The 27,138-nt window shown below is 30.4% G+C and overlaps 6 protein-coding genes across 8 annotated transcripts; 2 read left to right on the forward strand and 4 right to left on the reverse strand.

Annotated features, from left to right (window-relative positions):
* Nucleotides 1-69: 69 nt before the first annotated feature.
* On the reverse strand, nt 70-2,302 carry LOC119668145 (microspherule protein 1). Of its 3 annotated transcripts, XM_038077567.1 has the most exons (5): nt 2,189-2,302; nt 2,010-2,047; nt 1,008-1,668; nt 304-942; nt 70-233 (listed from the first exon to the last, which is right to left on the reverse strand). In XM_038077567.1, exons 2-5 carry the CDS (start codon nt 2,018-2,020, stop codon nt 141-143), a joined length of 1,404 nt encoding a protein of 467 aa, XP_037933495.1. In that variant the 5' UTR covers nt 2,021-2,047; nt 2,189-2,302; the 3' UTR covers nt 70-140. The 3 variants fall into 3 exon arrangements, with proteins under 3 accessions (XP_037933495.1, XP_037933503.1, XP_037933486.1); XM_038077575.1 differs by lacking the exon at nt 2,189-2,302 and having other exon boundaries at nt 2,010-2,090; XM_038077558.1 differs by lacking the exons at nt 2,010-2,047; nt 2,189-2,302 and adding an exon at nt 1,749-1,936.
* A 44-nt stretch (nt 2,303-2,346) lies between these two features.
* LOC119668137 (myb-like protein O) lies at nt 2,347-4,516 on the forward strand. Its single transcript, XM_038077546.1, has 4 exons — nt 2,347-2,434; nt 2,528-3,823; nt 3,878-3,988; nt 4,050-4,516. The coding sequence occupies exons 1-4, from the start codon at nt 2,430-2,432 to the stop codon at nt 4,168-4,170; spliced, it is 1,533 nt and encodes a 510-aa protein (XP_037933474.1). The 5' UTR covers nt 2,347-2,429; the 3' UTR covers nt 4,171-4,516.
* A 1,043-nt stretch (nt 4,517-5,559) lies between these two features.
* Nucleotides 5,560-7,192, reverse strand: LOC119672932. Its single transcript, XM_038084105.1, has 2 exons — nt 6,654-7,192; nt 5,560-6,498 (listed from the first exon to the last, which is right to left on the reverse strand). The coding sequence occupies exons 1-2, from the start codon at nt 7,041-7,043 to the stop codon at nt 5,755-5,757; spliced, it is 1,134 nt and encodes a 377-aa protein (XP_037940033.1). The 5' UTR covers nt 7,044-7,192; the 3' UTR covers nt 5,560-5,754.
* Nucleotides 7,193-9,177: 1,985 nt separating this feature from the next.
* On the reverse strand, nt 9,178-11,472 carry LOC119669659 (zinc finger CCCH domain-containing protein 3). The gene is made up of 4 exons (XM_038079646.1): nt 10,653-11,472; nt 10,036-10,602; nt 9,782-9,977; nt 9,178-9,710 (listed from the first exon to the last, which is right to left on the reverse strand). Exons 1-4 carry the CDS (start codon nt 11,384-11,386, stop codon nt 9,357-9,359), a joined length of 1,851 nt encoding a protein of 616 aa, XP_037935574.1. The 5' UTR covers nt 11,387-11,472; the 3' UTR covers nt 9,178-9,356.
* Nucleotides 11,473-12,424: 952 nt separating this feature from the next.
* LOC119672752 (60S ribosomal protein L14) lies at nt 12,425-13,770 on the forward strand. Its single transcript, XM_038083874.1, has 4 exons — nt 12,425-12,498; nt 12,826-12,927; nt 13,106-13,300; nt 13,494-13,770. Exons 1-4 carry the CDS (start codon nt 12,496-12,498, stop codon nt 13,692-13,694), a joined length of 501 nt encoding a protein of 166 aa, XP_037939802.1. The 5' UTR covers nt 12,425-12,495; the 3' UTR covers nt 13,695-13,770.
* A 1,444-nt stretch (nt 13,771-15,214) lies between these two features.
* LOC119672038 (LETM1 domain-containing protein 1) lies at nt 15,215-16,998 on the reverse strand. Its single transcript, XM_038082989.1, has 4 exons — nt 16,759-16,998; nt 16,206-16,700; nt 15,861-16,149; nt 15,215-15,806 (listed from the first exon to the last, which is right to left on the reverse strand). The coding sequence occupies exons 1-4, from the start codon at nt 16,863-16,865 to the stop codon at nt 15,435-15,437; spliced, it is 1,263 nt and encodes a 420-aa protein (XP_037938917.1). The 5' UTR covers nt 16,866-16,998; the 3' UTR covers nt 15,215-15,434.
* Between the last annotated feature and the right edge of the window lie 10,140 nt (nt 16,999-27,138).

Genomic DNA, 27,138 nt, shown 5'->3' on the forward strand with positions numbered 1-27,138 from the left:
AATCTGAGTTTACATAACTTAAATACAACCTTTAAGTGACAATTAATTAAATATGTATTTAAAAGTAAATAATATTTGAACTTTTTCGGTTATTTATTTATACTATGTTAAACTAATCATAAATTTGAAAATCAATGCACTTAATTTAAAGCTGCAGTTGTCTTGGCACTCTCGTGTCGAATAGCATTTATTAGTTCATAATTAACAAGAAAAACGAAGCGTAAACCACATATCTGAAATAAAAAATTGCGTGGGTAAAAAGAAATTATTTCAGATCAAGTATTTAAAATAAGTGTCACTTACTTCTACCATGCAATTGTTTGAAAGACGTGTTTTGTTGCCTGAGAGCAGAGGAGTGCCATCAATAAAAATTGGTCGTCTACCTTCATTAGAAATGAAGAAATCGCCATTGCTACGCAATTTAATGGTACCTTGGCGACGTGAGATTTTAGATGCCGAACCCTCCAATGAGAGATTTACATCAACAAGACAATCTCTTGCATCCCGACCAAATGTTATTTCTTTGGAACGCATCAAATACCGTACAAGACGTCCGCGTAATATAGCCAATGTTTGACTATCAAACTCAGGAGCTGTAGCAATACCAAGTATGGAATCAACAAGCACATTCCAACGGCTGAGTTCGTTCTCAAGTATACGTATTTCTCTCTTATCTCGACGATCAGCTAATGCAAGTTCAATTTCAAGAACTTCGTCACGCGGTTCCAAGGATTCATTATCCACCACTATTTCCTCTGCATCAGAGAAACTCATTGGCTCTAAGTTATCACAAAGTGGTCTTATGTCTTGATCAGGTAAAAGCAAATATTGCTTCATTTTATGCCAATGACATTGCAATGATTTTGCTGTACGAGCCTTATAAAAAACAGTGCGATACTTATTCAGCAATTCCTCAAATTGTTCTAGTTTAGGATTGTCTTTCTGTAAATAAATTAAAAGTACATGTAAAGAACCAATTAATTTTTATTCCGAACAGAGCAACTTACACTTTTAATTGTACCCAGTATTTCCTCTTCTGCTACACTAAACATAGCTTTACGTTGAACTGATTCAATTAACTCCGGATGCAAATTGCGCATTGCAGCGATTGCAATTCTTGATATTGCTGGCTCATGTAATAAAGAAGACCAACGGCTCTGCAACTCATGCAAAGTAAATTTGCACGAAAATTTCACACCACGGTGTACAACACGTATATCATTTGTTAGAAGTATATTTGTGAGTAATGCGAGATCATCGATAGGTTTAAAACGCCCGAGATCCCTAACTGTATACACATTAGCTGTACGACCATTCTTCTTTGATCTTCTATTCATACGCGGCTGGCGACGTCTATCAGCCATTGTTGAACTTGGATTACGCTCGTATGCAAGACTTTGCAACGATGGTTGTGGGATATTTGCAGCAGCACTATTTGCTATAACTATTGGTGGTGTTGCAACACTTGATGCACTTTCTGATGAATTTTCTTTTTTTGTCAACACCTCAGGTGGTACAAGCCCTGGTTGAAATACATGCGCTAGGAACGGTAGTGTAGGAATTCGCCCACGGCCGAATCTAGTTGGTTCAGCTCGTGACTGTGCAACACTTATACTGTACTCCACTATTTCATCATCAAACCTTTTGCGCTTAATTGAACGGGACGAACTGTAAAGGCATAAGAATATGTATATATACACAATACATTTAGTAGGGTGGATGCATAAACATTCAACTGAAAAACATGCCTTCTTCGATTTTGACTATTTTGTAATTCAATCGGTAATCTTTTTAAAATCGGTGTTGAAATAATTGATTTTTCCACATTATTTTGCTCCGCTAAATTCGGAGTATTTACAGTTTCCATTATAAAAAACTAACTCAATCAATCTTCTATAACTTGTGTTTGCACTGCGTAGAAGAAGCAAACGAAGATTGGGAAATGTCAAAACGCGAGATGGCGTGTGCAGTGCTGCAAAATGTTTCAATAAAAAGAAAAATATTCTTACCTGTCATCCATCTTAAAGCAGTTAAATTGCGAAACAAACTGAAATATTAACAATTAAATAAAAAAACGAAATGTTAGTTAGTTATTGAAATGTAACAAATGTTAAAAAGAAATTCCATTACAAATATTTGATTAAAATGGAAAATTAAACAGCTCTCAGAAGTACATAACTCCACTTACAGCCTTCCGGCACGAGCACAGTATTCGAATGAAAATAAATAAATAACTGCAAGTATTTTGTTGACGTTTTGACTACCTTTGTGTGGTACACTGGGCGCATGTGCGAAACTATTTATATTTGACATAAACGACAAAACTTTTTATTTTTAATGAATAAAATAGTCTGTTGACATTTTATAAACTTCGTTATATATATTTTAGTACAAATAATATTATTTAAAGAAGTTTAATTGAAAATAAAATGAGGTAAGAGTGTGTGCGGCTACAAGCAAAGTGTCGCTCCAATTATGACTAATCGATTAAGTGCAACTAAGGAAAAATTTTATTTAAAAATTTCAGTTTAGCTCAACAATATTTTGAGGATAGTCCACTTTCAGATAGCAAAATGGATATATCTGATTATCCATCAATGGACATATCGTTAGATTCGACTGGTGCATCCCCTGAAGGTGAAGACGACGCTGTCGAACTAAGATTGCAAATTTATGAAAATCAAAATAATGGCACAGAAAAAGTTAAAAACACACAAAATGAAGACGATATTAAAAATATTGTGTCATTAAAACTGGATAATAGAATTGCACGACCGGAAATCCTCTTGCTAGACACTACGACTCAAGGGAAAAATATTGCCAATCGTACGCTAGCTAATAGTCATCCACTAATGTCACCTAATGGTACAGATTCAGAATCTGAAAGAACACACAACCGGGTTGAAAATGAACACAAATGTCATAACTTTCCAGATGTGGTACCACGAAATGAGCACTTACCTTTGCAAGTGCAAAGTAATGCATTCAATTTTAAAAGTGTTAATGTGCTTGCCGGAAAAGGTGCGTCGGCTCCTACGCACAATAAATTAGCACTTTTACGCACGCACAGTCCTGATTTACTGAGTAGTGAATCGGAAGCTGATAACTCACAGTATCACGCATCTGTGGAATCGAATTTTCAAGCAGTTGCCTTAGTGCCGAATGTAATTAAATCTAACTCAAGTAAATGTGCAATGAATTCGACGAAATTTGCAAATCTGCGTATTGGATGCGAAGATATATCATCGTTAGACTCCATATCAAATCATAGCTTTGATGAAAATGAAGATATTGAGCATAATTTAGCTTCACTTAGTCCATCTAGCTCAATGGATGGGTTGGACATGGAAGATGATGACGATGATGATGATGATGATTGTGAAGGACCGGAACTTTTACCAGATGGGGATGACGATGATTTTGATGGCGTGCAAACACCAACACCAAACATACGCAATGGTTCGGCTACAAATATGTTGCCACAATATACAGCAGACGAAGAACGTCGGGATTCGCGTAATTGGCAAAAAATAACATTACCTGATGGCAGCACAAGAGAAATAGATATGCGTGTTATTGAGCCATATAAGCGAGTTTTATCGCATGGTGGTTATCTTAAAGCAGGAGGTCAAAATGCTATAGTTATTTTTTGCGCTTGCCATTTGCCCGATCGTTCTCGTACTGATTATAATTATGTGATGGATAATTTATTTCTCTACGTTGTTAAAACTTTAGAACAATTAGTAACCGACGATTACATACTAATATATCTGCATGGAGGTTCAAATAGACGAAATGTTCCACCCTTCCCATGGCTTAAAAGGTATACATTGCGAATAATTGAATATATATTAAATTAATAAAAAAATAATTATAGGTGGTATCAATTACTTGATAGACGTTTACGCAAGAGTTTAAAAAATTTGTATTTAGTGCATCCCACATTCTGGATAAAATCCATTGTATGGATGGCGCGACCTTTTGTGAGGTGAGCGTATTAGGTATATCTATGCGTTTATATAATGTATTATTGCTTTTCTGATTTTTAGTGCAAAATTTTGGCGAAAACTTATTTACGTGAAATCTTTACAAGAACTGGGCACACATGTCGCTGTTGAAAAGGCTGCAATACCAGAAAAAGTCAAGCAATACGATGCAAAACATAACTAAGTTATTTTATATTAAAATGCAGTTATATAAAATGCAGGAAAAGGCACACATATAGACATATAGTATTTAGTTAAATGCAAATATATTTTAAGATTATAATGTATTCATTTCTTATATATAAAAAAAGAACAAATATTAGATAATTGAAACTGAAACTAAAACTAAAACTGTCGAATGTAGTTGAATGCAATATGTTTTAAGTTTATCAAAAATCGATCTCACAGATCTCACACAGAAGATTAAATGTACCAGTTGGCTGCATAAAGGACCAATGAGAATGCATTATTGATATTTTATTTTCATTTTAATTAAATAACGATATAAAAATTTCATCCGTAATAACGCAGTGACAATATTCATTTTTAAACATATATTAACTTAATTATATTTTAAAATTAAAATTCCGTTGCACATTCCTTAAATGCAAATTGTATTTGTTTTTTAGAAAATTAAGAAAAATGTGTTTATAATCATAATCGAAGAACTAATAATTTTAGGACTTAATGTAACTATTTGTTTTATGATTGTAATATCTACGATCTCAACTTTTTAAATACTTTGACTTGAATTATTTTATATTTTATGCTAATGGTATAATTACAAAATTACCCTAAAATTATTACATATATTTAATATAATTAATGTTAAAGTTTTCATTTTACATCAAATCATATATAAAAACTCTCTGAATATATAAGAATATTCAGTTTGACAAAAATCATTAAAAAATTGATCTTAACAAATAATTTAAGTATATTGTAACATTTATGTAAAAGTAAATCTTTCTAAAAATGCTGAAATTCTCATATTATACATCGAATATATGATTAGTTACAAATAATATTTAATTCAACTATATTCGATTCATTGAAAACATAAAGTTATATATATCAAACAATTCAAATTATTATATGTATTAGCATAATTGCAAAATATATTTATTAGCTAAATTTATTCATATAACATAGATGTCATGCATAAATACATAATCGCATATATAAATAAGTAGATAAAATAATCAAATATAATCAATGCAACCGCATACCACCTTCCTACTTGTTACCTTATCTATTCCATTATAGCAAAGTTATGAAACGATATACATAGGTATGTAATGTAATGCTTTAGATACTCTTTACCATAACACATACTTTTCTATATTATACATTAATTCGTACATATATATGTATATATACATATTTATATATATTCATATAAGTATTACTACAAACAAAAGACCGTGTATTAAGCTAGAGACTATAACGTATTTGATATACACAAAAATATATTAAAAATAAAAGCAATTCATGATATAAAAATGTTTATTTCTTATATATATAGAAAAAACTATACATGAGATAAATGATATATGTATATATTTATAGAAATATCGGCATAATGTGATTCACAACATATGGCGTCAGTTATCAAATGTACAAGTGCGAGATTACTTTTAAAATTCGTATCCAAATTATGATGATTATTTAAAGCATCGTGAGGTTCTGTACATATAGTAGCTTTGTTGTGCAACTAACTCATACTAATTTAACATTATTTAGGATGTTTAAGAATTATTAAATATTTTTACATTAAAGACATTGAGTTTCGATGAAGAGTGCCCATCTGACCCTCAAATAATATTTCATTAACGAATTTTTCTGCGAATATCTGTTGTTGTGGAGACATTTTCTGCAACTTAGTTGCCCAAACATCTGCAATTTTATTGCATTCCTGTGACTGTGGCTGCATTCGTTTTGATAGACTGACATCGTTGACCTCAGTTACTGGATTCCATGATAATAAATTCTCCTGTTGTTCTGGGTGTGATTGAATTAATCTAGAAGAACTAGCAACATTTGGCTCAAAATCTTCATTCTCTCTTCGCTTTTTTTGAGGTATACTTATTGTAGATATCTTAAGATTTTCATTTTCTCTTTTTAACTGCATGGATTTCAATTTATTTGCTTTTTGTGAGCTTTTCTCGTTTTTCTCTTTAATTGTTTTAAATATTTGATCTCGATTTTCGTTGGACAGTTTCAATTCAGATGAGTTTGATGAGTTTGCCTTAACCGAAGAATCTACAATAATAATTGGTCTCTCTTGAATTTTATTTTTCATTTTTGATCGCGATTGTTTTAATTGTGTTAAATTTCTTTTAACTACGGTATTTACTCTTCCTTTTTTCTTTATTTCAATTCTTTTAGATGTTAAAGGATCTTTTGTTTCAAACACTGGTTGTAGTAAACTTAATGGATTAGGATCAACTACAGTTTTAGCATTTGAATTGTTCCAATCTCTGGTTTCAGATAAGAAAACATCTGGCTCCAACTAAAAAATAAACCACAATTTTAAATACACGTATATTTTTTAATGATTTCAAATACTTAAATTGATCTAGTTGATAACAATTGTGACCTACGTGTGTTTAAAAAGTGTTTAATTTAATATTAAATACCTTACAAATTGAAATCGCATACACATACCTTAATATAACTTTCTTCGTTGCAATCCTTAATAATAACTGGCAAAGTAGGTATATTGTCTATTATTTGAAGGAAACTTAATGGTTCATAATACCATGCAGTTGATTTGTTTAAATCTTCTTCACGAACCACATTTTGATTTAGTTCAAACAAACGTTTATGTTCGCGTCGCCAATTAGTCCGCCATAGATTTATTTTTGCTGTAAGCTCACGTTTGTCAGCTGTAGGAAATCTTTCTCTATATTTAGTCAGCAATATATTATATTGTTTTTCTTTTTCATATTTATCCTTATACTCCATGCATTTCACATTCCACAGAGCTGGAAGCCTTTTATACAATTCAATCACTTCAAGAACAAAATTTAATAGAACAGCATCAGTCTTTTCCATCTTGCTCAAAAACACTGACGATTCTAATGCACAAACACGACTAAATTAAATATTATCAAACGTCAAATTTTGCTAGCCAAGCCAAATATCTTTATCTGCTGTCAAAGAAAGTAAAAACAGAATGTGCAGCAGTCAAAATTTTAAGTAATTTGATGGAAACTATACAAGGTGATACCAGGATATGAAGAGTGAATTGAATTGTTGTCAACAAAACTAAATATTGTTTTTCAATTTATTTACAATGTTTAAAATTTACTTTTGATATTATGTATTGTATCTCTATTTCAAGAAGCTCAGCAAGTAATGATTAATATTATATTATTACTAAACCTATAATACGAGTAAATTTTATTTACGTGTAAAGTAATATACGTAAACATTTTGTTTTTACATATCATATATATCATATGTACATATTATTAATAGTTTAAAATCTCTATAAAACATTAATATACGGATTGGTGGGAATAAAGTTAGTTGAATGTAGTAACGGTTAATTTTCCCGCTGGGATTGAAGGAAGTATTTATTATTTGACACAAATACTGCATAAATTTGATTGCACAAATTGTAATGCTTATAAAATTTTTTTTTTTTTAATGGTTGAAGTCTAAATTAAACTTTTATTTTATTTGACAAGATAATGTTTATAATGTGAAATTTCATTGAATAAAAGTTGAAAATTAATCCGTCAAATTTTCAAAACATCGCATTTATATAGCAGAGACGTCAATTTTAAAAATATATAAATATATAAAATAAAAAAATGATTTGCAAAAATATTATATATTTATTTGTGAGTTAACATTAATATTAATTTTAAAGTTAACTAAGAATAAGAAACTGGACTGTTAGAACCTTCATCCATGTAGGATTATTAAGTTTGTAATCAGAGTTGAACTCAAAATTTTACAATGAAGTATTATAATATATTTATTTTTAAATTTTGGAATCATATGTCGGCATCCTAATTATATTAATTCGGTTTCTCTGCAATTCCATGATATTTTATGTTGCATTTCGTGGCCATTAAAATGTCTAGTTTCTTAAGTGTGCGAATATAGTCTCAATCTGATAGTTTCTTGGAAGATGAGTTGTTTATCTTTCGGCCGAGTTAGATCCTGGTCCTTGTAACGGTTTTGAAGATTTTGAAAGCAATTCAGCTTTTTGAATGCCTTATGTCAGAGTTGACCGGCATTTGGTCGTCTAACAAAAGTATCTCCATCCTCGTATGTATCTATGTGTATGTTTGTTTTAAGAGATTGTAGCATTCAGCTCTAAGGAGTTTTGGGATTGTGTAATTGTGTAATATTATTATTCATTAATCTTCAAAATGCCACACACCCGCATTAAATATTGAAACTTATTATTTGAATACTTGGTGGTTATTTATTAGTAATTGAAAGTTAATAGTAAATTATTTTTAATACCCACAACATCAAAATCAGAAATTTTGATGATTACATAGAACACTTTCCTATTTATATTGGATAATAAAGTAATTTATCGCTTTAATGCAGTATCACTCTTAAAATTTCAAGATGGATCAAGGAGTTGGTATTAATATATGAAAATTTATGTCAAGATTTGAGCTACATCAACACTCAAGCGATACAAAAGATCTGAGCAACCTGCGTTTCAAATTTCTATGCTCATCTAATTATAACACTCAGTTTTTCAAAGTCCAATCACCGGGTAGAGAACAATCTATAATTTTCCCAAATTTAGAGTTTGTATAATACAGACGAGTGTTTAATATTAATTTTATATATTTTTTTATACTGTTTAAGATTTGTGTGAGCAATTAAAAATATCTCAAAAATTTGAAATACAAATAGAGTAAAATTTGGATATTTTTTATTGAATTCATATAATCTAAATTTTTGGCTTAACATCAATAAAATAATATTAATTCCGTTTTAAGATGTAAACGTTTTTTAATAAAAAAAAATGCAAACATTCAATACTGACACATTTCTTAAATAATATTTTCAATAGTTCTTACAAGTCTCAGGTATTTATTTTGAAAAATTAAGAAAAACAAATATTCTTTATTATAAATGTTATTTTTATTTTTTAATTTCTTAAACAACCAATTGATATATTGTATTAATTTAATTTCATAATTCTAGCAATCACTAATATATTGATAAACATTAGCGAAATTGCAAACACTTAAAATTAACAAAATTTTCAACGTGTTCTCTACAATCCTTTAGGAACACATTCATTTTTAATATTTTCTCCAACACACTGCTAAAAAATTATTATTATGTACAAGTATATATATCAAATATTACCTCTCATCAAAGTTCCTAAAGTGGAATGAAACTAGGTAGATCAATAATTTTGGCCTGTTGATCTGCATTTTCAACATGCACCAAATTTTTATCATTACTGCTTACGTCTAATAAAGTTGGAGCACAATTTTCTATTTCATTTGCTTTAATACCTCCGCAGAAGTAACGTTCGGTTATTGATTCCGGTTTCTGATCTGGTTTCTTTTTTTTTAAAATCCCATTTGAACTGGGTGCAGGTTTTGTACTTTCTGGTCTTCGATTTATTTTCATATGTCCATTCGTACGAAATTTACAATAACCACACTCTTTAGTTTTGCATTCACCGTTGCGTTCAAATTCTGGACACGTGAATATATGGCGTTTTTTACACTTAAACAATGGTAATGAATAAAAAAACATATATTAATAGAATAAATTTTAATTAATTACACCAACACTACCTCTTCGGCAAGTGGACAATATCCGCGTAGAAAATCTTGACAAATCTCAGTCTTGGAATTCAGTTTCTTATGTAGATAAGGACATTTTTCTCGAACACAAGTTCCTTGCAAGTAGAACTTACAAACAGGCATTTTCGAGTAGGATATATTATGCGATAGGAGACATTTATCATTCTCACACTCACCTCGTAGAAATCTACAAAAAGAAGAAATGATTAATTCAATTTTCATGACCTTTGGTTTTAAAAATATACTTAGGGCAGATAATGATTTGCTGCTTATCGTGTTTCTTACTGCATTTACCGCGCTCATGAGCAACACATTTGCCTATGCGTTGGAATATGGCACATGGCACATTGTTTTTAACAAATCGTTTAGTCAATTGTTGGACACTACGTTGCTTAGCACTATTTACGTGTGCCATTGTTATGTGATTACTCGTCCGTATAAAAGTGTTTCTAGTTGCTGAAGCTATGTAAGTTAGACCACCTATATCAATCCGTTGTCGAGGTTTAATATTGGTAAATTTGTCGTTTGGTATTTTATCTATCATATCATTTGCATTGACCCGCGTTAGTTTATGTCCCTTTGCATCCATTTTAAATTTCGTTCCGCGTATTATCAGATAGCGTGAACTTGTTGGACTCTTCTTTGACACTTTTGCATCTGGAGGAATGCTCTTCGATTTATTTTCTAAATGATTGAAAACTAAGTCTTTACGTTGTAGCTTATTTTGTGTTGATTTATAGAGCACACCATTTATATTTATTAATTGAAGTTTTTTATTTTGACTATTTGAAGCATTTAAAATCCCACTATTCCTAAAAATATAAGTTATAGTCAACATTTGCATACGTTAAGTAACTATTACCTGGGAAATGATGGTTTTTTCATTTTCATTTGTATAGCACGACGGTGAGCATATTTGGCTACAAAGCAGCGATGCCTGGTCTTTGGTAATGGGGATGATGTGCATATGTTCAACGATTTTGCAATTGTATTATCTAATTTATAGTTCTTACGCACAGCTAACGGATTGTGATTAAGTTGTTTGGGCATTACTTTATTAAGTCTATGTATTGGTAATGTAGAGATTGTTGTACTGGGGTTGTAATTATTTATATTGTAAGTTTTTTGTGGTGTGCAGCGCACAAGAGTTCGTCTATTAAGACTAATTAATGGTGGTAAATGTGCACTCCCGCTTGATGATGTCTTTTCTACCATCGGTTCTCGAACCAACGTTGTACGTGATTTCCTTATAATTTTTCTGCAAACATTCTGCGGTTTTGGAAATGTTTCTCTGAAATGTTGGTCAGGAGTTATGTTGGACGATGCGGTTATTGTGGCTGTGGCTGTTGCAGAACTTCTTATGTTATTGTGATACTGTGCGCTGGTGTTATCTCTTGAATTTTGTTCTGCTTGTACTGGCCAATGTTCTGCAATATGGGGCAAAAATTGAGGATTCATATGAATCACTGTGGAGAGAAACAATGGATTAACGTGTGTTGCTTTTGCTGGCACAGCTGGATTGGTTGAAATTCTGTCTTTAAAATTTGGATTAACATAAATCATCCTTTTTGGAGTCGAATTTTCATCAGGTAGCATGTTTAAAAAATTTTATTTCACAATATCCAAACTGTAAATTTTTTACACAAATTTATGTAGAAATAGAAATTATTAAAACGTATGTGTATCCAGCGATCACAAGGTAGCACTGATATTTTATTTTGTCACTTATTGAACAGAGTGTCTCTTATAAATAAAATACGTACAGAACACAAAAACTAAAGCATGCTATAGACCAGAGAATATCTTTTAAGATTATTAAGATTTTATTATTTTATTATATAGTTAACGTTGAATAATATATTGCAATTAATGCCATTTCACTTACATTTTATTTCAGTATTAAAATATTTTTCAAATAAAATGAAAGTTTATTTGCTTTTTTTAAGTTATACTTTTATTCACAAATTTTTGACTTATGATTGGAATATTAGTTGAAATTTCCACTGAAGGTTCACAATAGTTCGCCTGTCGCGTTGATATCACTTTGTCTTTAGTAGCCAAAGTCATTGGCCACTTCACAACTATGTACTTACATAGTGAAAGTAATGTTGTTTTGCGTAAATTTAAGCAACTATAGACCAACAACTTACTGTTTTTTGCCACACTTGCAAGCCACCAAAAGCACCTATTGACATTTTCATATTGTATATGGATAAAAAATAAAAAAAAATGAAAAAAATAAGAGATATAATAATAAATATAAATAACTTAAAATAATTCATGGTATCAATTATTTAGTGTAAAATAAAACACTTTTTTTTTATTCATATACGTATTTAGGACGTGTGCGAGTTAGGCTAAGTTGATACTAAACCAAATGGGAGATTTTTTGGAATTTTTTGCACTGCACACATTTAGCTATTTATCAACACGTATCGACATCACTACATTCTCGGCACAACTTAGAATTTCTCTTATTTAGAACGCAACATAGCCTAACTCGCACACGTCCTTATTTGACATACTATGACTTGTATATTATAAAAATATTTTTTTATAATATGGAAAATTATTTCATACATTTAGTGCAATAATTCTATCATCAATACAACCCTGCAATAATTATGGCAATTTTGACATTATTCGCCATCTTGGGTTTTAACTAGTCGCGCACACTATTACATTTCTTTCTTTCCGGTTCAATCATGGTAAGAATATGTTTTAATTTAGTATCGCGTTTCAAATTTAATGTAATTTATTATATTTTGAAGATATAAGCCCAATACAAAATAAATATGAAGAAAAGTAAAATGTTTTAGAAAAACAAAGGTCAGTGTGCTTTGTGAAATTTATTTACAGTTGCAATATGAATTTCACGTGGTGTGATACACATTCGAGTGTTGACGTTTGATAAGTTGCTAGATGGGCAAAAATAATTTTTTTTTTTTTGTAATCTTTCAAAATATAAGTTTATTATATTAATATATGTTTATTGGAATCATATATGGTATATATTTTTATCAATTTGCTTTTAGCCTTTCGAAAGGTTTGTTCAAACTGGCCGCATTGCCAAATGCTCAGCGGGAGCCTTAAAGGGCCGTTTAGTTACCATCGTTGATGTTATAGACCAAAATCGAGTAAGTAAAAAAACTAATTTAGTTTGTACAATAAAGTTCGTGTGATGAAAATGACTTCTTGATAGGAAGTGCCAACTGATACATAACTGAAGCTAACACACATTCTGAAAATGAATTTTAATTGCTTAAATATATTAATTGTGTGTACGTTGATTTAATGAGAATAATATATTTTCAGGTACTCATTGATGGACCACTTACTGGTGTCCCACGTCAAGAATATAGATTGAATAATATGCACTTGACAAAGTATCGCATCAAATTTCCATTCACTGCACCGACAAGGATCGTGCGTAAAGCTTGGGTAGACAGCGATTTGAAAAATCAATGGAAGACTAGTGCCTGGAGTGCCAAGGCAACAAATGTTTATAAGGTAAATATATAAAAATTTTAACAATCAATATTCATAAATGTGTGTGATGAATTTGAAAGTTCTTGATAGGAATTGCCGACTGATACATATCTGAAGCTAAATACTAATCTGAAAAATTACATTTATGTTTATTTTTTCTATTTTTTTTTTAGCAGTGATTAACATATGTTTTTTTATTTTTTATATTGATTAGCGTTCACAACTGAATGACTTCGATCGTTTTAAATTGCGTTATGCTAAGCGCCAAAGGAATAAGTTACTTACTGTTGCCTTTAATGCTTTGAAAAAGCGTACAAAAGATGATGGTACTCCTCGTGTTCTCAAAAAGGATAGACGCGACCGCATTCGTGAATTGAAAGCCAAGGGCATCAAAAAAGGAGCTGCCAAGAAGTAAAAAATGAACGACAGAGCATTTGTACTAGTAGCTACGTGCAAAAAATAAAGTTATTTTTTAAGATAAAAATTAAAAATGCGTATATTAAATTATGAAATGTTGTAGAAATGGCAAATAAGTAAGATATTTCAATAGTTTTATTTTGTTTGACTGGAAGTATGGTATCCTTTTTTATTAAGGTATAAATTCGTAATCAAATTTTTTAATACTGGTTGCTAATGTGTTTGTATTATGTTTTATTTTCTCGTGGTTTTTTTGTTTATTGTAGTCCATGTATTTTCTTTGTTCACTTCCTGAACGTTGAAATAACAAGTGCTGTAACTTGTAAGGATCTAAAAAGCAGGTAACATAAAAGGAATTGCAAAGTGGTATATATTGGTTAGAATATGGTTAAAGTAATGGTAATGTGAGCGGTGAGGAGAATTTTTGGGAGTAAAAATGGGGCATTTGTAGTCAATTACATTTACTTACGAGATGTAAAATTCATCGTTCATAAAACCATAAGGTTAGTTAGTAAAAAGTTCCAAGAAGGATAACATTACAAGTTTTATCTATGTAAACTGTCATATGTTTAGTTATTTTTTAACCAAGAGTCTGCAATTTAAAAAACAGATTTTTTGTTTCAGATATTCGTCCTTAGACAGGAATATACAATTCCTTTATTAGCGAGGGAGGATTTTAAAATTGTTTATTCTCAAAAGTTTTGTCTTAAATACTTCAGGAGGTGCATGAGTACTACTGATCTATGGATTAGATTAATTTAAGTGGCAATGTTAATTATAATTAGCATCCACACACATCTCTCGTATGTCCCAAATAACCCTTCTCTTCAGCCAGTCATGTCATATTTCGCTTGTAATTCCAATTTTTTTTATTCCATGTTAATGCCATATAAATAATTTGGTGAATTGTGCAAATGATTGTTTGGAATTAGGCATTATTATAATTGTCAATAATTGTTGTAAACCAATGAAAAGGAGCAGTTAGTTCTTAGTAAGATTACTTTATTGTCTGCCATGTTGAACGATGAAAGCATTATAAGAGTGATAATCAGCTTTTGGCAATCGAAGTTGACTAATGGATCTGGTATGTAGACCAGTATGCTACACACTCAAGATTCATTTTGTTGTTAGTTTTGTTCCCACATATTTCAAATGAATGGGAAGGATAGAGAGGTTATATGAACATATATATATATATATATATATATATAGCAGAAAAGAGTGTGGGTACAGATTTTGAACAAAGTCAGACATAAACACTACATACAACAGATTACACATTGACATTGTTATGCAAAACTTTGTTACAAATCGCAATTTGTAATGATTTTCATACATAAGACGTATCAATCTGAAACATACATTTGTATACTCAGATTTAAGTAAGTTAATCTTATCAATTATATCGAATTCAAACCAATACTTTATTTAGTTTCTCTTTTTAATTGTACAATTTATAATTTTTATAAATTTTTTCATAATTTAAATATTTTAAAAATGAACTAACTGAATAATTACGTAAACAAATCGTTTTATGTGAGACTAGTGGTGTCAGGGAGCAGTTTTATTTTAAAATATACATGGTATATATGTGAGTAACGAATATAAATAATTTAAAGTTCTAATACCAAAATGAAATAAACATGAAATTAAATAGAACCATTGAATAACAATTTTTTATAGTCTGCATCCGTAGACTTTTGTAAAAAGCAACCAATATTTTTAATATTTAACGTTGCTAGTTCGATCGTTGCATTTTGTTTGCACCTGACTTCGGTTTCTGATCACCGTAAATCAATTGCCAATTATTTGGATGATTATAACCTAAGAAAAGTGGTAAATGAAGAAATAAGCTGATATGTGCCTGTTGTATGTTTGTTGATATTTGTATCCAATTTCTTAGCCATTCAATCATTTCCTCATTACTCAAATTTGAAGGATTGAGCCCACGGATAAAGCAACTATATTTAATAGCTTCTTGCGGCATATTATGTATGCCACCTTCACGGACAATTGCTAAATCCATGAAGTGTATTAAAAATGCAAGTTCCTCTAACCTCCGCCTTTTAAATAATCCGCCAGACATGCCATGCATTTTAATTAGTAATTTCTAAAGAGTGGAATAAATGAAATAAAATATAGTTTATATTTTTTAATAACTTACTATATGCTTGCGGTTCAGAGAATACAAATTATAGGGTGGGTGAGCAAATATATCTTTAATTTCCAATACAGCTTCGACTGTGGGATGAAAACCACTGCCGATTAATCCCAGTATATTATCAAATTCAGTGTAGTGTTCATTATTGATAACATTATGTAACTTTGCTTGTAACTGGCGAAAAACTGGTCTATTATTGCTTAGACGTTCTTTCATCTTCAGCTGTTGGAATTCAGCACGTTGCTGTATTGTCCAAAAGTGCGCTGATAAAAATGTTCGTGGATACATAAACCTTAAAAACAATTTCATTAAAATAAGCTTTTGTGAATATATATGACAGCAACTTACACTAAAGGAAAAATGGCATAACCAACTATGGGAAGAGATGATAATATTATAGCTGGTGCTACTTTAAACATATCACGTGGCATTTGCATATAAAGTTCCAGTTCTTTACGATTTAAAGCTTTCATTCCCTCCGGCGAGGTGTTTGAAATGCGTGTTATTTTCAAGTAACGTTTCATATCCGCATAGAACTCTTTTACGCCATCAAAAAATACTCTGTAAACTTTCATAGCCGAAGGGAAATTTTTTTCTAACACCTTATCATAGTTCTTAACATAGTCAAAATATCTGGTGAAAACATATCCCTTAACATTTTCTCGCACCACACCCGGTGACAATTTTTGTTTTGTTGACACTGTTGTGCGACTGCTATCGATTCCAGAAATTTCACTATTTGAATGCGTTGATGGCATCTCTTCATCAGGCCATGAGAAGGTAGACTTACTTTTAGGATTTGTTAGCGATTTAACAGGCTTTAGTTTTTCTTCAGCCGACTCACTTTTTCAGAATAAAAAATATTGTTTAAATGTCAAGTTATTTCAAATAGTTACGTTACCTTTTTGAAGTGCACAGACGAATGTGGCTGCATTTTATTTTCTTTGCTTGCTGGCATAATAACGTGTTGCATGCCGGTATGCGGCAAAGTTTAAGAGCCAGCGCCATTGCAGTTTCCTATGCAGTATTGGCAGTGGTGACACCTTAAAATGGCGACGTCACAATTTCCTTTACAATTTAACTAGTTTTTTATGCTTAAGAAATTGAAATCTTATGAATGAATAACAAAGTTAATAATCTAGTGAAAAATGTAAATAAAGACATATGGTGTGATGGTAAATGGAAAACAGGGCACACACAATACTAATGCTGTCAAATGGTTGTTTCAGTTTACACGTAGATTCACAACTTTTGTATAAAGTTTTAGCGTGCAGCGATGCAAAACTTAAAACTTAAGGGAATATTATACGAATTTATATAAAGTTTTTATTTAGTATTAAATTCGATTTTACCGTCAGATATAACGGCAGTGACTATTTTACCTAATAGAAATACTATTGTATTTAATAGACAGGTTCCGAATATTAATGAAGTACAACAACAAAAATTATGTCTTTATTATTTTAATTAATTGAATTTTTGGCTAACCATACAGTTGTTACAAGTATTGCCAAATACCCCCATCATTAGTAGTCTTGGAATTATTTCTAATACTTAATTATTCATAAATAATTTTGTGCGACTACAAGTACTAAGGGCCTTGTCAAATTTGAAGGTCAGAATTTTGGGTTTTAGAAACAATTTTTGTTGTTGCAGTTTATTACATTTCGAAACTTCACTGTTTTAATTTAGTCTTAAAAATTAAATAAAATCTGTTTAAAATATAATAAAAAATTAAATCCAACTTCAGAAAAATTATTATATCATAATCGTTTTTATTTGAAATATGTTTTACAATATAATTTGTCGAGCCATTTTCGTCGAAACTCTTCGTTTTATATAAAAAAGATGGGTTCATTGGAATATTGGAAACACTATTCTCCAACTAAAAGCAATTAAAAATGAGTTTAATCAACATATTAATCTATTTTTTTAAACTAATTGGATACTTTTATCTGTTCCATGCTATTGGCTATTACATTTTTATGAAGATAAATGCACAATGTTTATAATATACATTTAACGGATCATAGAGGTAATTCCACAAAAGTTCACACAAATGAACCTGAGTTAGCATATATCAAATCCAAGGGAAATACAGATTTAATTACGAATAATGTAACAAATCATGTAACATGTAATTATATAATGTACTACATATCGAGAATCAAACTATATCGACATTAATTTAGTGAAAAAACTTGTTCAAAATAGCGAAATATACAACAATACCTCATCAAATTGTCATCACTCTAACGTACTTCTCTGTGTGATTATTTTATGAGTACTACTGGGATTGCTAGTATTAATTTATGCTTTCACTCTTTCTAGCTTTATAATGCTATGTATTGTAAGTGGAAATAACTTTCTTCTTTGAGTCTTTACTAAACCCCATGATTGGTCCGATTGCATTATGTTGTTGATGGGTCTGAAACTGTTTTACAGTAATATTTGCTGTTTTATCAAACGCAAAGTTTCTGTATAAAAGGCTGTACTTGATATTTTTTTTAAAGATCAACATTTTATTTGTAATGCTTAGCATTCTAGTAAAAAAGGTTGCATTTTTTATACAGTATAAAACTACATACTTTATTTGTTCTCATTTTCTTTGAGTATGGTCTTGACCATAAGTTTCTTTGGATTGTGATTGGTTTTCTGGTGATAAAGATAACTTTTATCATATTCCCATTTAACTTAGTTTTCGACTTGCTGAAGTATCTTGGTAATTAATTAATGTGTTACTTTAGGTGAGCGTGAATAAAATACTCTTGTTTGTCAGATATCATCTATATAATTAAGTGAGTAAAATTTTTAATTGCTTTTATTAAGTGACGTTTGAGACGATTGAGTGCAAAAGTATGCTTTTTTTATTTCATCACATTGTATACATGTAAGTAAGTATCGATCGTTTACAGATATTATGCTATTCTTATTCTTGGCGGACATACAGTATCATCTTATATGGTCATTGTTTGATTATCGTGTTTGCGACAGTCGTTACTATTTTCAGAGAACAGATGTAGTTATTTGATGCCGAAATAAGTTCTCCAATAAAATATATTTGATTGTATGAAAGACAGTAGTGTATCTTTCGTCTTAGATACAAAGGGTATATATTGTTCTTAACGGATTATACTGTCAGTGACAACCCACTATTAACATCACTACTTAATACTGACAAAATGATATCAGTATGTGGTTGGATCTATCTGCTGAAGTATACAGTACAGTACAGTACAGTACAGCACTGAGTACAGCGAAGTGTTAAGTGCATATATCCACAACCACAACCAATAAAAAAATCACTTAGATCGTATGCACCATTAGGAGAAATGAATTTAAATAAGAGATATTTTATAATATATATGGAATTTTCTGATTTTTTAATAAATTAATTAAATTTTTTTCATATTTGTTATTGATATAGAGAATAAGTATTCGTGTGCGCTATGTAACGAAAAGCGAATATATTTTTGTTAATAAATTGATATGATACGCAATGTCTTTAAATGAGTCTTTCTGGTCGTTTTAGTGTTAAAAAGTGTAGCTGCGCATTGGCGTCTTCTCCTTGCCATTGAAAAATCTGTTAGCGGTTGTCTTTGGCGTCAGTTGAGCAGAAATTCAGTTCTTCACAACAAGTCTACAAGTTAAGTACGAGACACGGTAAAAGCAAAAGTGCTTAAAGCGTGTTCATCTTAATCTGCATCCAGACGTGTCAGTATTGGAACGCGTTGCCTTCATGGCTCAGTATTTGACTTTGTTTATATGCAATGTGATTAAAAACTATATAAAGTGATTTAAAACATAAAAAGTGATAAAGGGAATATAATCAAAAATAAATGAAGTGTGATTTGTGATAAAAATTCTTAATTGAAATGCAGTAATTCTGTTTTTCACACCGTTTTCAATTTAAATAATTTGTATCCAATGCAAAGCTATTCATGAAAAGATCCTTGAATTCCGAAAACAAAAAAATTTAAAACAAATAAATAGAAACATCGCTACATATTTTTAAATGTAATTTTTTACACACTTGTCCCTCACACTTTCTGTTGGATACACATAAGTGTGTGCCGTTCGTTGGTGCGTGGTGCATTTATTAGATACATGCAAATGTAGTATCTACAATGAAAACAAAACGTGAAGTAGAAAAGAGGACTGCCTGGTACTGCCAGGCCAGTGCCTAAACATAGAGCAATTCAAGCACTTGGTGAGCTTGTGGTGTCAAACGAAAACAAACACTAAAGTAATGACTCAAGAAACATGTGTGCATGATTTCTCTTAATTTTTGGGTATGGTCGGCAGCATTTTTTTAATATATGCAGCTAGGATCTAATAGTTTGCTTTATATCAAAAAGGATATTTGCAAGACTTCACGTTAAATGTAAAAGAAGATTCTATTCAGATTTAATGATTATAAAGTTTCAATTATAATGTAATTTAGTGGTTTTGGTATTGTCTGGTTTATAACCTTGTAATACAAGTCCTTGAACGAAGTGTTAAGTTTTTAATATGTTAAAGTTGAGTACTTGTAAAACTTTTTGAGTAGAATGAATTGTAGTCTTTAGTGACAACTAACCTATATACAAACTTACAATATCGTATCATTAACACAATTGTGTAGGAAATGTAAAATTGTAAAAAAACGATAATGTAAGAGTCCCTTCATTAAATTGCTCAATAAAAATCATCATCATCATCAGCAACAGAACATTTTATTTTTATCAACTTTAGTACATTGATTTTAATTTTCTTCAGATTCACATTTATTATATTGGAAAGTAATAAGCTCCGCAAAACGTTTGCAATGCTTTAAAGTGTTACAAAGATCACGCGAGATACCATATAAATTAAACATATCCTTAATCAGTATGACAAGACGAATATATTTATTTTTTACTTTGCTTACTCCAACTCAGAGAATCACATTCTGTTAGTAAATGGGGTGTCCTACATATGGTTCCTAGGTTTGTTAAGCTTAGTGGATCATTTGTTTCGTGAGGTATTATATCCTGCATGAGAATTCAAAATTCTTCCAAACCGGATCTCATGTTTCAGTGAAAGATATAAATCTTTTTTAAAGATAAAAGATCATCAATGTAATCTCTGACAAACTTATGTCTATCTGTATTTGTCCAGAGCCATTCCTATCATGTTAAATTATGACTGTATGAATCATTTTCTTTTGTCTTATAAATACTTTATCTCCTACTGAAACATCTTCTAATAATTTGGTTCTACAATCTCATTCTTTACTACTGTTAACATAGGCCCTAAGTAAAAAGATAAATAGGGTAAATTATGTTATTAGAATAAATAAGTTATTGGATTTGATTTCTAGACAAAGAATTCAACGGTTGTTCTAGTATCATACAGTACTATCATTATCTTCTGATTGTTTTTCAATGATAAGACAAATTAGTTTGTGATTAGTTTTATAATAAAATTCTTACAATTATGTATTAGAGTTTTAATTCAATTTTTAATAGGTAAAATGTAAAGGTAAAAGTAATACTTTAATGACACAATATCCATATTTATTTACCCAAAAAATTTTAATGCAAATATTTTTATTTGCTGATAAAACTTTTCTTATAGAGACTAAGTTTAGTCATTAGAAAGTTTTACTTTAGTAAATTGAAAAAGAAGAAAGAAATATTTTTAAAAACAAGTTTTATGTTTTAAGTTGTTAAAATCCATTGGTGTGAGAAGTTTGTAATGGAGCTTCTTTAATGATTGTTTTGCAGTTTAAATCCGTGAATTAGGATTCTTGCTAAAGTAATATATATCCAAAAGAAAAATTTTAAATTTGTTTACATTTTCGTTTATATTAAAAACTTTATTAAAACTTATAAAAATACATTATTGTTTTTTTTTGTATATAGCAGTTAGGTAAAGACTACATAATCCAAGAATATCTTCCTGGTCATTGTTAAATTTGTGTTCGAGTTAAGTTTTTAAAAAGAATTTACAAGTTTTTCTAATAAGAAATGTCAAGCTTTTCACTTTTTCAACTTAGATCTATAGACACTAGTTCGAAAGCAGACAATCTAGGTAATACATAAAGCTGAAATATTATAGAATCCATAAGTTCAAGTTTTATTGATCTATGTGAACTATTTAGAGGATATATGGATTTATTCAGTGAATGGGTTTTTAATTTCATAATGTGATTCATTGATCAATCAATCAATATTTTGAATTTTAGTATAAAGAGTGGAGTGTACAAATTAGAATAAAATGAATAAAATCATATATTGGGAAGGCCTTAGGAATAGAAGTGTGATTATCAATAAAATAATCACGAAGACTAATAATCTGACTGTGATGCAGCTGCAATATTGATATTGGTGGTTTTAATTTTTCGTAATTTCGGTGAGGTTAATGTTGGCTTTCATTTTTGCCATTTAGTACATATCTTCTTGTTGATTGGTTAAACATTGTTTTTTTTTGGGCTAAAGAAAATCCAAAATAATTATTAATTCCAATTTACTAATTTTTTGAACCAATTTCATATCTTTTTCAATAATTTTGCATTAAACCAAGAGACTCATTTTATAAATTTCAGGCTTGAAATCCATCTTAATATCAAAACCAGACTTTTGGTAGGGATTTTTTGTTTTATTAGCATAGTATTAGCATACCTTGTGATCAAAAAAGAACTTTAATTTTATTTTTTGAGTTCCCGCACTTATATAATCGGTAATTTTTTTTATTTTCGCGCTGGCAACACTATTATACACATTCTGTCAAAGTTTAACGCATATCGTACGATTAGTTTTTGTTCCTCGCAATGGCAATTTGAGTTGGTGGACGAGGAAGAAGTCACACGGGTGATCTGGAGAGTACGGTGCTTGGTTGATGATATTGGTGGAGTTTTTCGCCAAAAACTGTGGCTTTTTTTGAATAAAATTCATCTTTTTTGCCACCAGCCGAGAAGCGACGCGTTTCAAAATCAAAATATCAGTTAAAATGTGTTCGGGCGATCAATATGAGATGCCCAGCAACACTGCAATCTCTCTAATCGGTTCACAACGTTTTCCAACACGATCTGCTTCGCCGATTCAATGTTTTCTTCAGTAACAGAAGTTGTTGGGCGGCCAGGGATCTCATCATGGTCCAAGCTTGTACGACCGTCTTTGAACCTTTTAAATCATTCGTATACTCGTAGTTCTGATATACACAAATCACCAAAGGCCTTTTTTAACATTTTTAAACAGTTTCGGCACACTTAATCCATTTGCAACATAAAATTTGATGCACGCACGTTGTTCTAATTTTTGATCCATTATAAAAATCGCTATACGAACATTTTTCGCCTTTTTGTATAGACGCCAAACAAAAACTAATCGTACAATATGCGTTAAACTTTGACAGAATGTGTATAATAGTGTATCCAGCGTGAAAATAATACCGATTGGATAACCGCGGGAATTCAAAAATACGTCTCTCGTTCGTTTTTGATCCGAAGGTATAGTATTGATCTTGTACATAAACACATGGTTAATTGAGCAGTCAGAAAATTTTATTTTGGAGATGAATCCAAATCTTACTTTACTTGAAATGTTGTTGAAGACAAAATCCAAGAATATAAAGTGAAAAATTTATATGCTGAAATATTATATTTATTTTATTTGTCAGAAAGCATACATTTTAACAAATAGCATAATTAATTAATTATAAACGATCATTTTTTTTTTTTGGCAACAGATAATGTCGGCTTAAGTCTATAAATAGATGTGTGCCAGAATTTTGAAAAAAAACTTTTTGAAATGTAGAGGTTGTTTTTGTAGAATTCTCCTTACGATTATTACAGATTACGACTTACATTTCGATTTTCTTCGATTGATACTGCAAATTAGATATGTCTTGATCGAAATAATTTATCGAACTTATTTAGCATCTTTATTACTTCTTTTTTCATATACTAAATATTGATGATTCTAATTTTTCATAGAATTTAAGAAATTACGTATTACTAAATTTCTGAACTTCTTATTCGTTACCTTAACATTCACACTCAGAATGACTTTGAAGTAATTCGACCTAATACCAATAAATCACCGAAATTACCGTACGCTTATTGCTATCAGAATGACTTTGAAGTAATTAGACCTAACACTAATAAGTCACCGAAAATAATTAAATATTATTTCTTAAGTAGCGGTATTAATTTAATGAAGAAATATTAACGAAATGCAATACTGCAATTTTGTCGCTCATACGCTGTGTAAAGCAATCATTTTAAGAAAAAATTATATTCGCCTAAAATTGTAGAAATTTTGAAACAACAACGAAGACAGAGACGAAGACGGAGTTGAAGGCAATAGCAATAATTTTAATATCTGCCTTTGTGGGTAAATAACTCAATTTATAGCAACTACATGCTGCCTCATCCCCAGCAAGCGAAGTTCACACTTGTTTGCATGCTTGCTTACACAATTCACTGCCTTATTGTGCACACACAAAGTCTTGAATATATAAATACATATATACGGCATACGCACATAACATTTACATTTACATGTACAAATGGCCTTAGTACACGAACACATGTACAAACGATAGATGTTTGCCCGCCATTTTCCTTGCTTTAGCTAAGTAGAGCTGAATGAAGAAGTCAGTCGTTGTCAACATTTTAGTCTGTCCGCTTTTGAATTCAAAAGTTGTGTAAATTAAATAGAAGTAAACACACAAACTCACTTTTACATACATATGACATCTTCATTTTCATGCATAAACGAATCAGTGAGTGAAAAGGTGTTTGAGTGAGTGCATTTCTAAATGAGTGGGTGAGTGAGCGTGTTTCTTGTGTGTATTTTATGGATGTTGTGTTTTCAAAAAAAAATTAAGAGTTTCATAGTCAAGTGCGGAATTTAAAATGAACCAACCGCAAATATCAAAAACTTTGAAGAACGTGATGGAATCTTGAGTATACTATCTTATTAAGATAATATTTGTTGTTGTCGAAATATTTAATTATAAATATTCTTCAAACTATTCTTCAAATTCTTCGAAATTATGAAATATAACATAAAATTATCATTAACATGGCTTAAACATGTTCAATTGAAAAGAATTAGATGCGCCATAATTCTTCATTACCTCCAACCGCAATTTAGAAATGAAAACCTAAATGCTAAGAATAGAAAACTGATATATAACCAAATAATTTGTCCGTCACTTCTATATGGTTGTGTAGCGTTAAGCAAAGCTTCAAACACTACTATTCACCAGTTAGAAATTGCATAAAGCCAGGCTCTGAGAAGACTTTTCAAAGTTCCTTAGTACATTAGGACGAATGACATCCTCTGTGACCTCAAGATTGATCCCATCAAAAAATACATAAAGGATAGAGCCCTGAAATTATTTACGAAATCTGACAGACTTACTAACACCGCGTTATCAAATCTCAGAATGGTTACTGGCTCCTCGGGGAGATATGCAGATCTGAGGTCAATTATTGCTTAGTCTGATGAAGTGATAAACAATAATCCATTCAAGGCGCAAAGAGGGGTTTTGAAGAAACCTTTCAGTTAATAGAGAGTAAAAGTGCTCAGGTGCACTGACTCAACTAGCCGCAACATAATAATTAACTAATTAAAATTTTGTTTGACATTTTTTATAACTTATCGAATTTATCGAAAAAACTTTCGTTATAGTTGTAACTTGAGCTTTAGGAACTGAAAAATAACACATAGGTCATGTTACGTAAATACAGTACTTGTTCAATTTATATGATGGTTAGATGACATAGCGGCCAATTGGGATGAAATCACACCTATACTATAAACTGACTGTGCTAAATTTTATTATTTTATTTAAAAAACAAAGACTAATCAATGTAGAAACGAATAAATAGAACCAAAAAAGTAAATGCCTACACTGATTCATCTTTTGAGTAACACTATCACTCGTCGTATGAATAGTATAATTAATATTTCACTTGCTTTGTACTCAAAGACTTTCTGTATTTTGGTGTAATTCAGTAGCGGTTATACCCCTCAAGCAGTAAGTGTTTCTGATTACATATTAAAATATACAGAAAATCTCTCATATTTGTTGACATTTGATAATAAGAAAAAATTCAAGTTCACCGCAACGTCACAAGATATTTCTTCGTATTTGTTTGTTCATTTAGTTTATATGTCACACGTTGTTTCCTGCTCAAAGCTGGAATAATGGATTATACATGATTGCTGCCTTTTGTCTTTCCGACAACTGCGGGGGTGGTGAATATTCTTATTTCAGTGATATACCAGCATTATTCAGTTTCGTTCGCTTTTATTGTAAGGTTTAATAAGGCTGGCAAGATATTGTGAAAAAATAAATGATTAAAATTAATAATCAATAAATAAGAAGCAATAAGCAGATATATCAAGACTTTCTTCAACTTTTAAAACACTTTTCATAGTTCAGCTTCTTTGCAAAGTCGGTTAAAAATTTAAAATTATATGACATAAGCTATTGTATGACATAAAGTTGACATAAGCCATGATTATTTATAACTTAACATTTAGTATATCGCAGTATTAAGTACATTTAGAATAATGCGAAAAATCTACTATTATAATACACTTATTAACATCACCGCCGAGGTTGAAAAAGGTTCAACTTTAACTAAGAGATACTTGCCTTACTGATTGATAATAGTCTCTCTGGTCTTTGATAGAAAATCTACTACTATGATACACATATAACTAAACATCACCGCCGAGGTTGAACAAAGGTGATTTGAACTTTTACTGAAAGATACTTGTCGTTACTGATTGATAATTGGCTCTCTGATCTCTGATAGTTAGTTGATAATTAATTTCAGTTGGTTTTTTTTGCTACAATTGTTACTTTAGAACTAGAGTAATGTTCTAATAATAATAATGCCTAGTCTTATATTAGCTTGCGAAGTTTATTTACTTAGCATTTACTACATTGAGCTTTATTTAGCAATAGAGAAAAAGAGTTTAATATAGAGTCATCATTATTACAAATTTATAAACAAATTTTAAAATTTATTACAACTTTTATATAGATTGTTCATTTAAAAGTTTCAACATTTACAATTAATTTATAGCTGAAGTTGAAAAATGGGAATTTAGTTTGCGATGCTACAAGTTTGCGATGTGGTTTTTTCAGGGAAAATATCTGGTATCTACATCCGCTTGAGTGTTCAAAATAAGCTAAACCACATCAAATACATATTAAATTCAGAAGTGTATAAAATATTCCCTTACCGTTTTCACTATAAATCAAACTGGAAAAAACGAACATTTCCTCTTTGCTT

This window comes from Teleopsis dalmanni, chromosome 1, assembly GCF_002237135.1.
Source record: "Teleopsis dalmanni isolate 2A chromosome 1, ASM223713v2, whole genome shotgun sequence".
Classification (NCBI taxonomy): domain Eukaryota; kingdom Metazoa; phylum Arthropoda; class Insecta; order Diptera; family Diopsidae; genus Teleopsis; species Teleopsis dalmanni.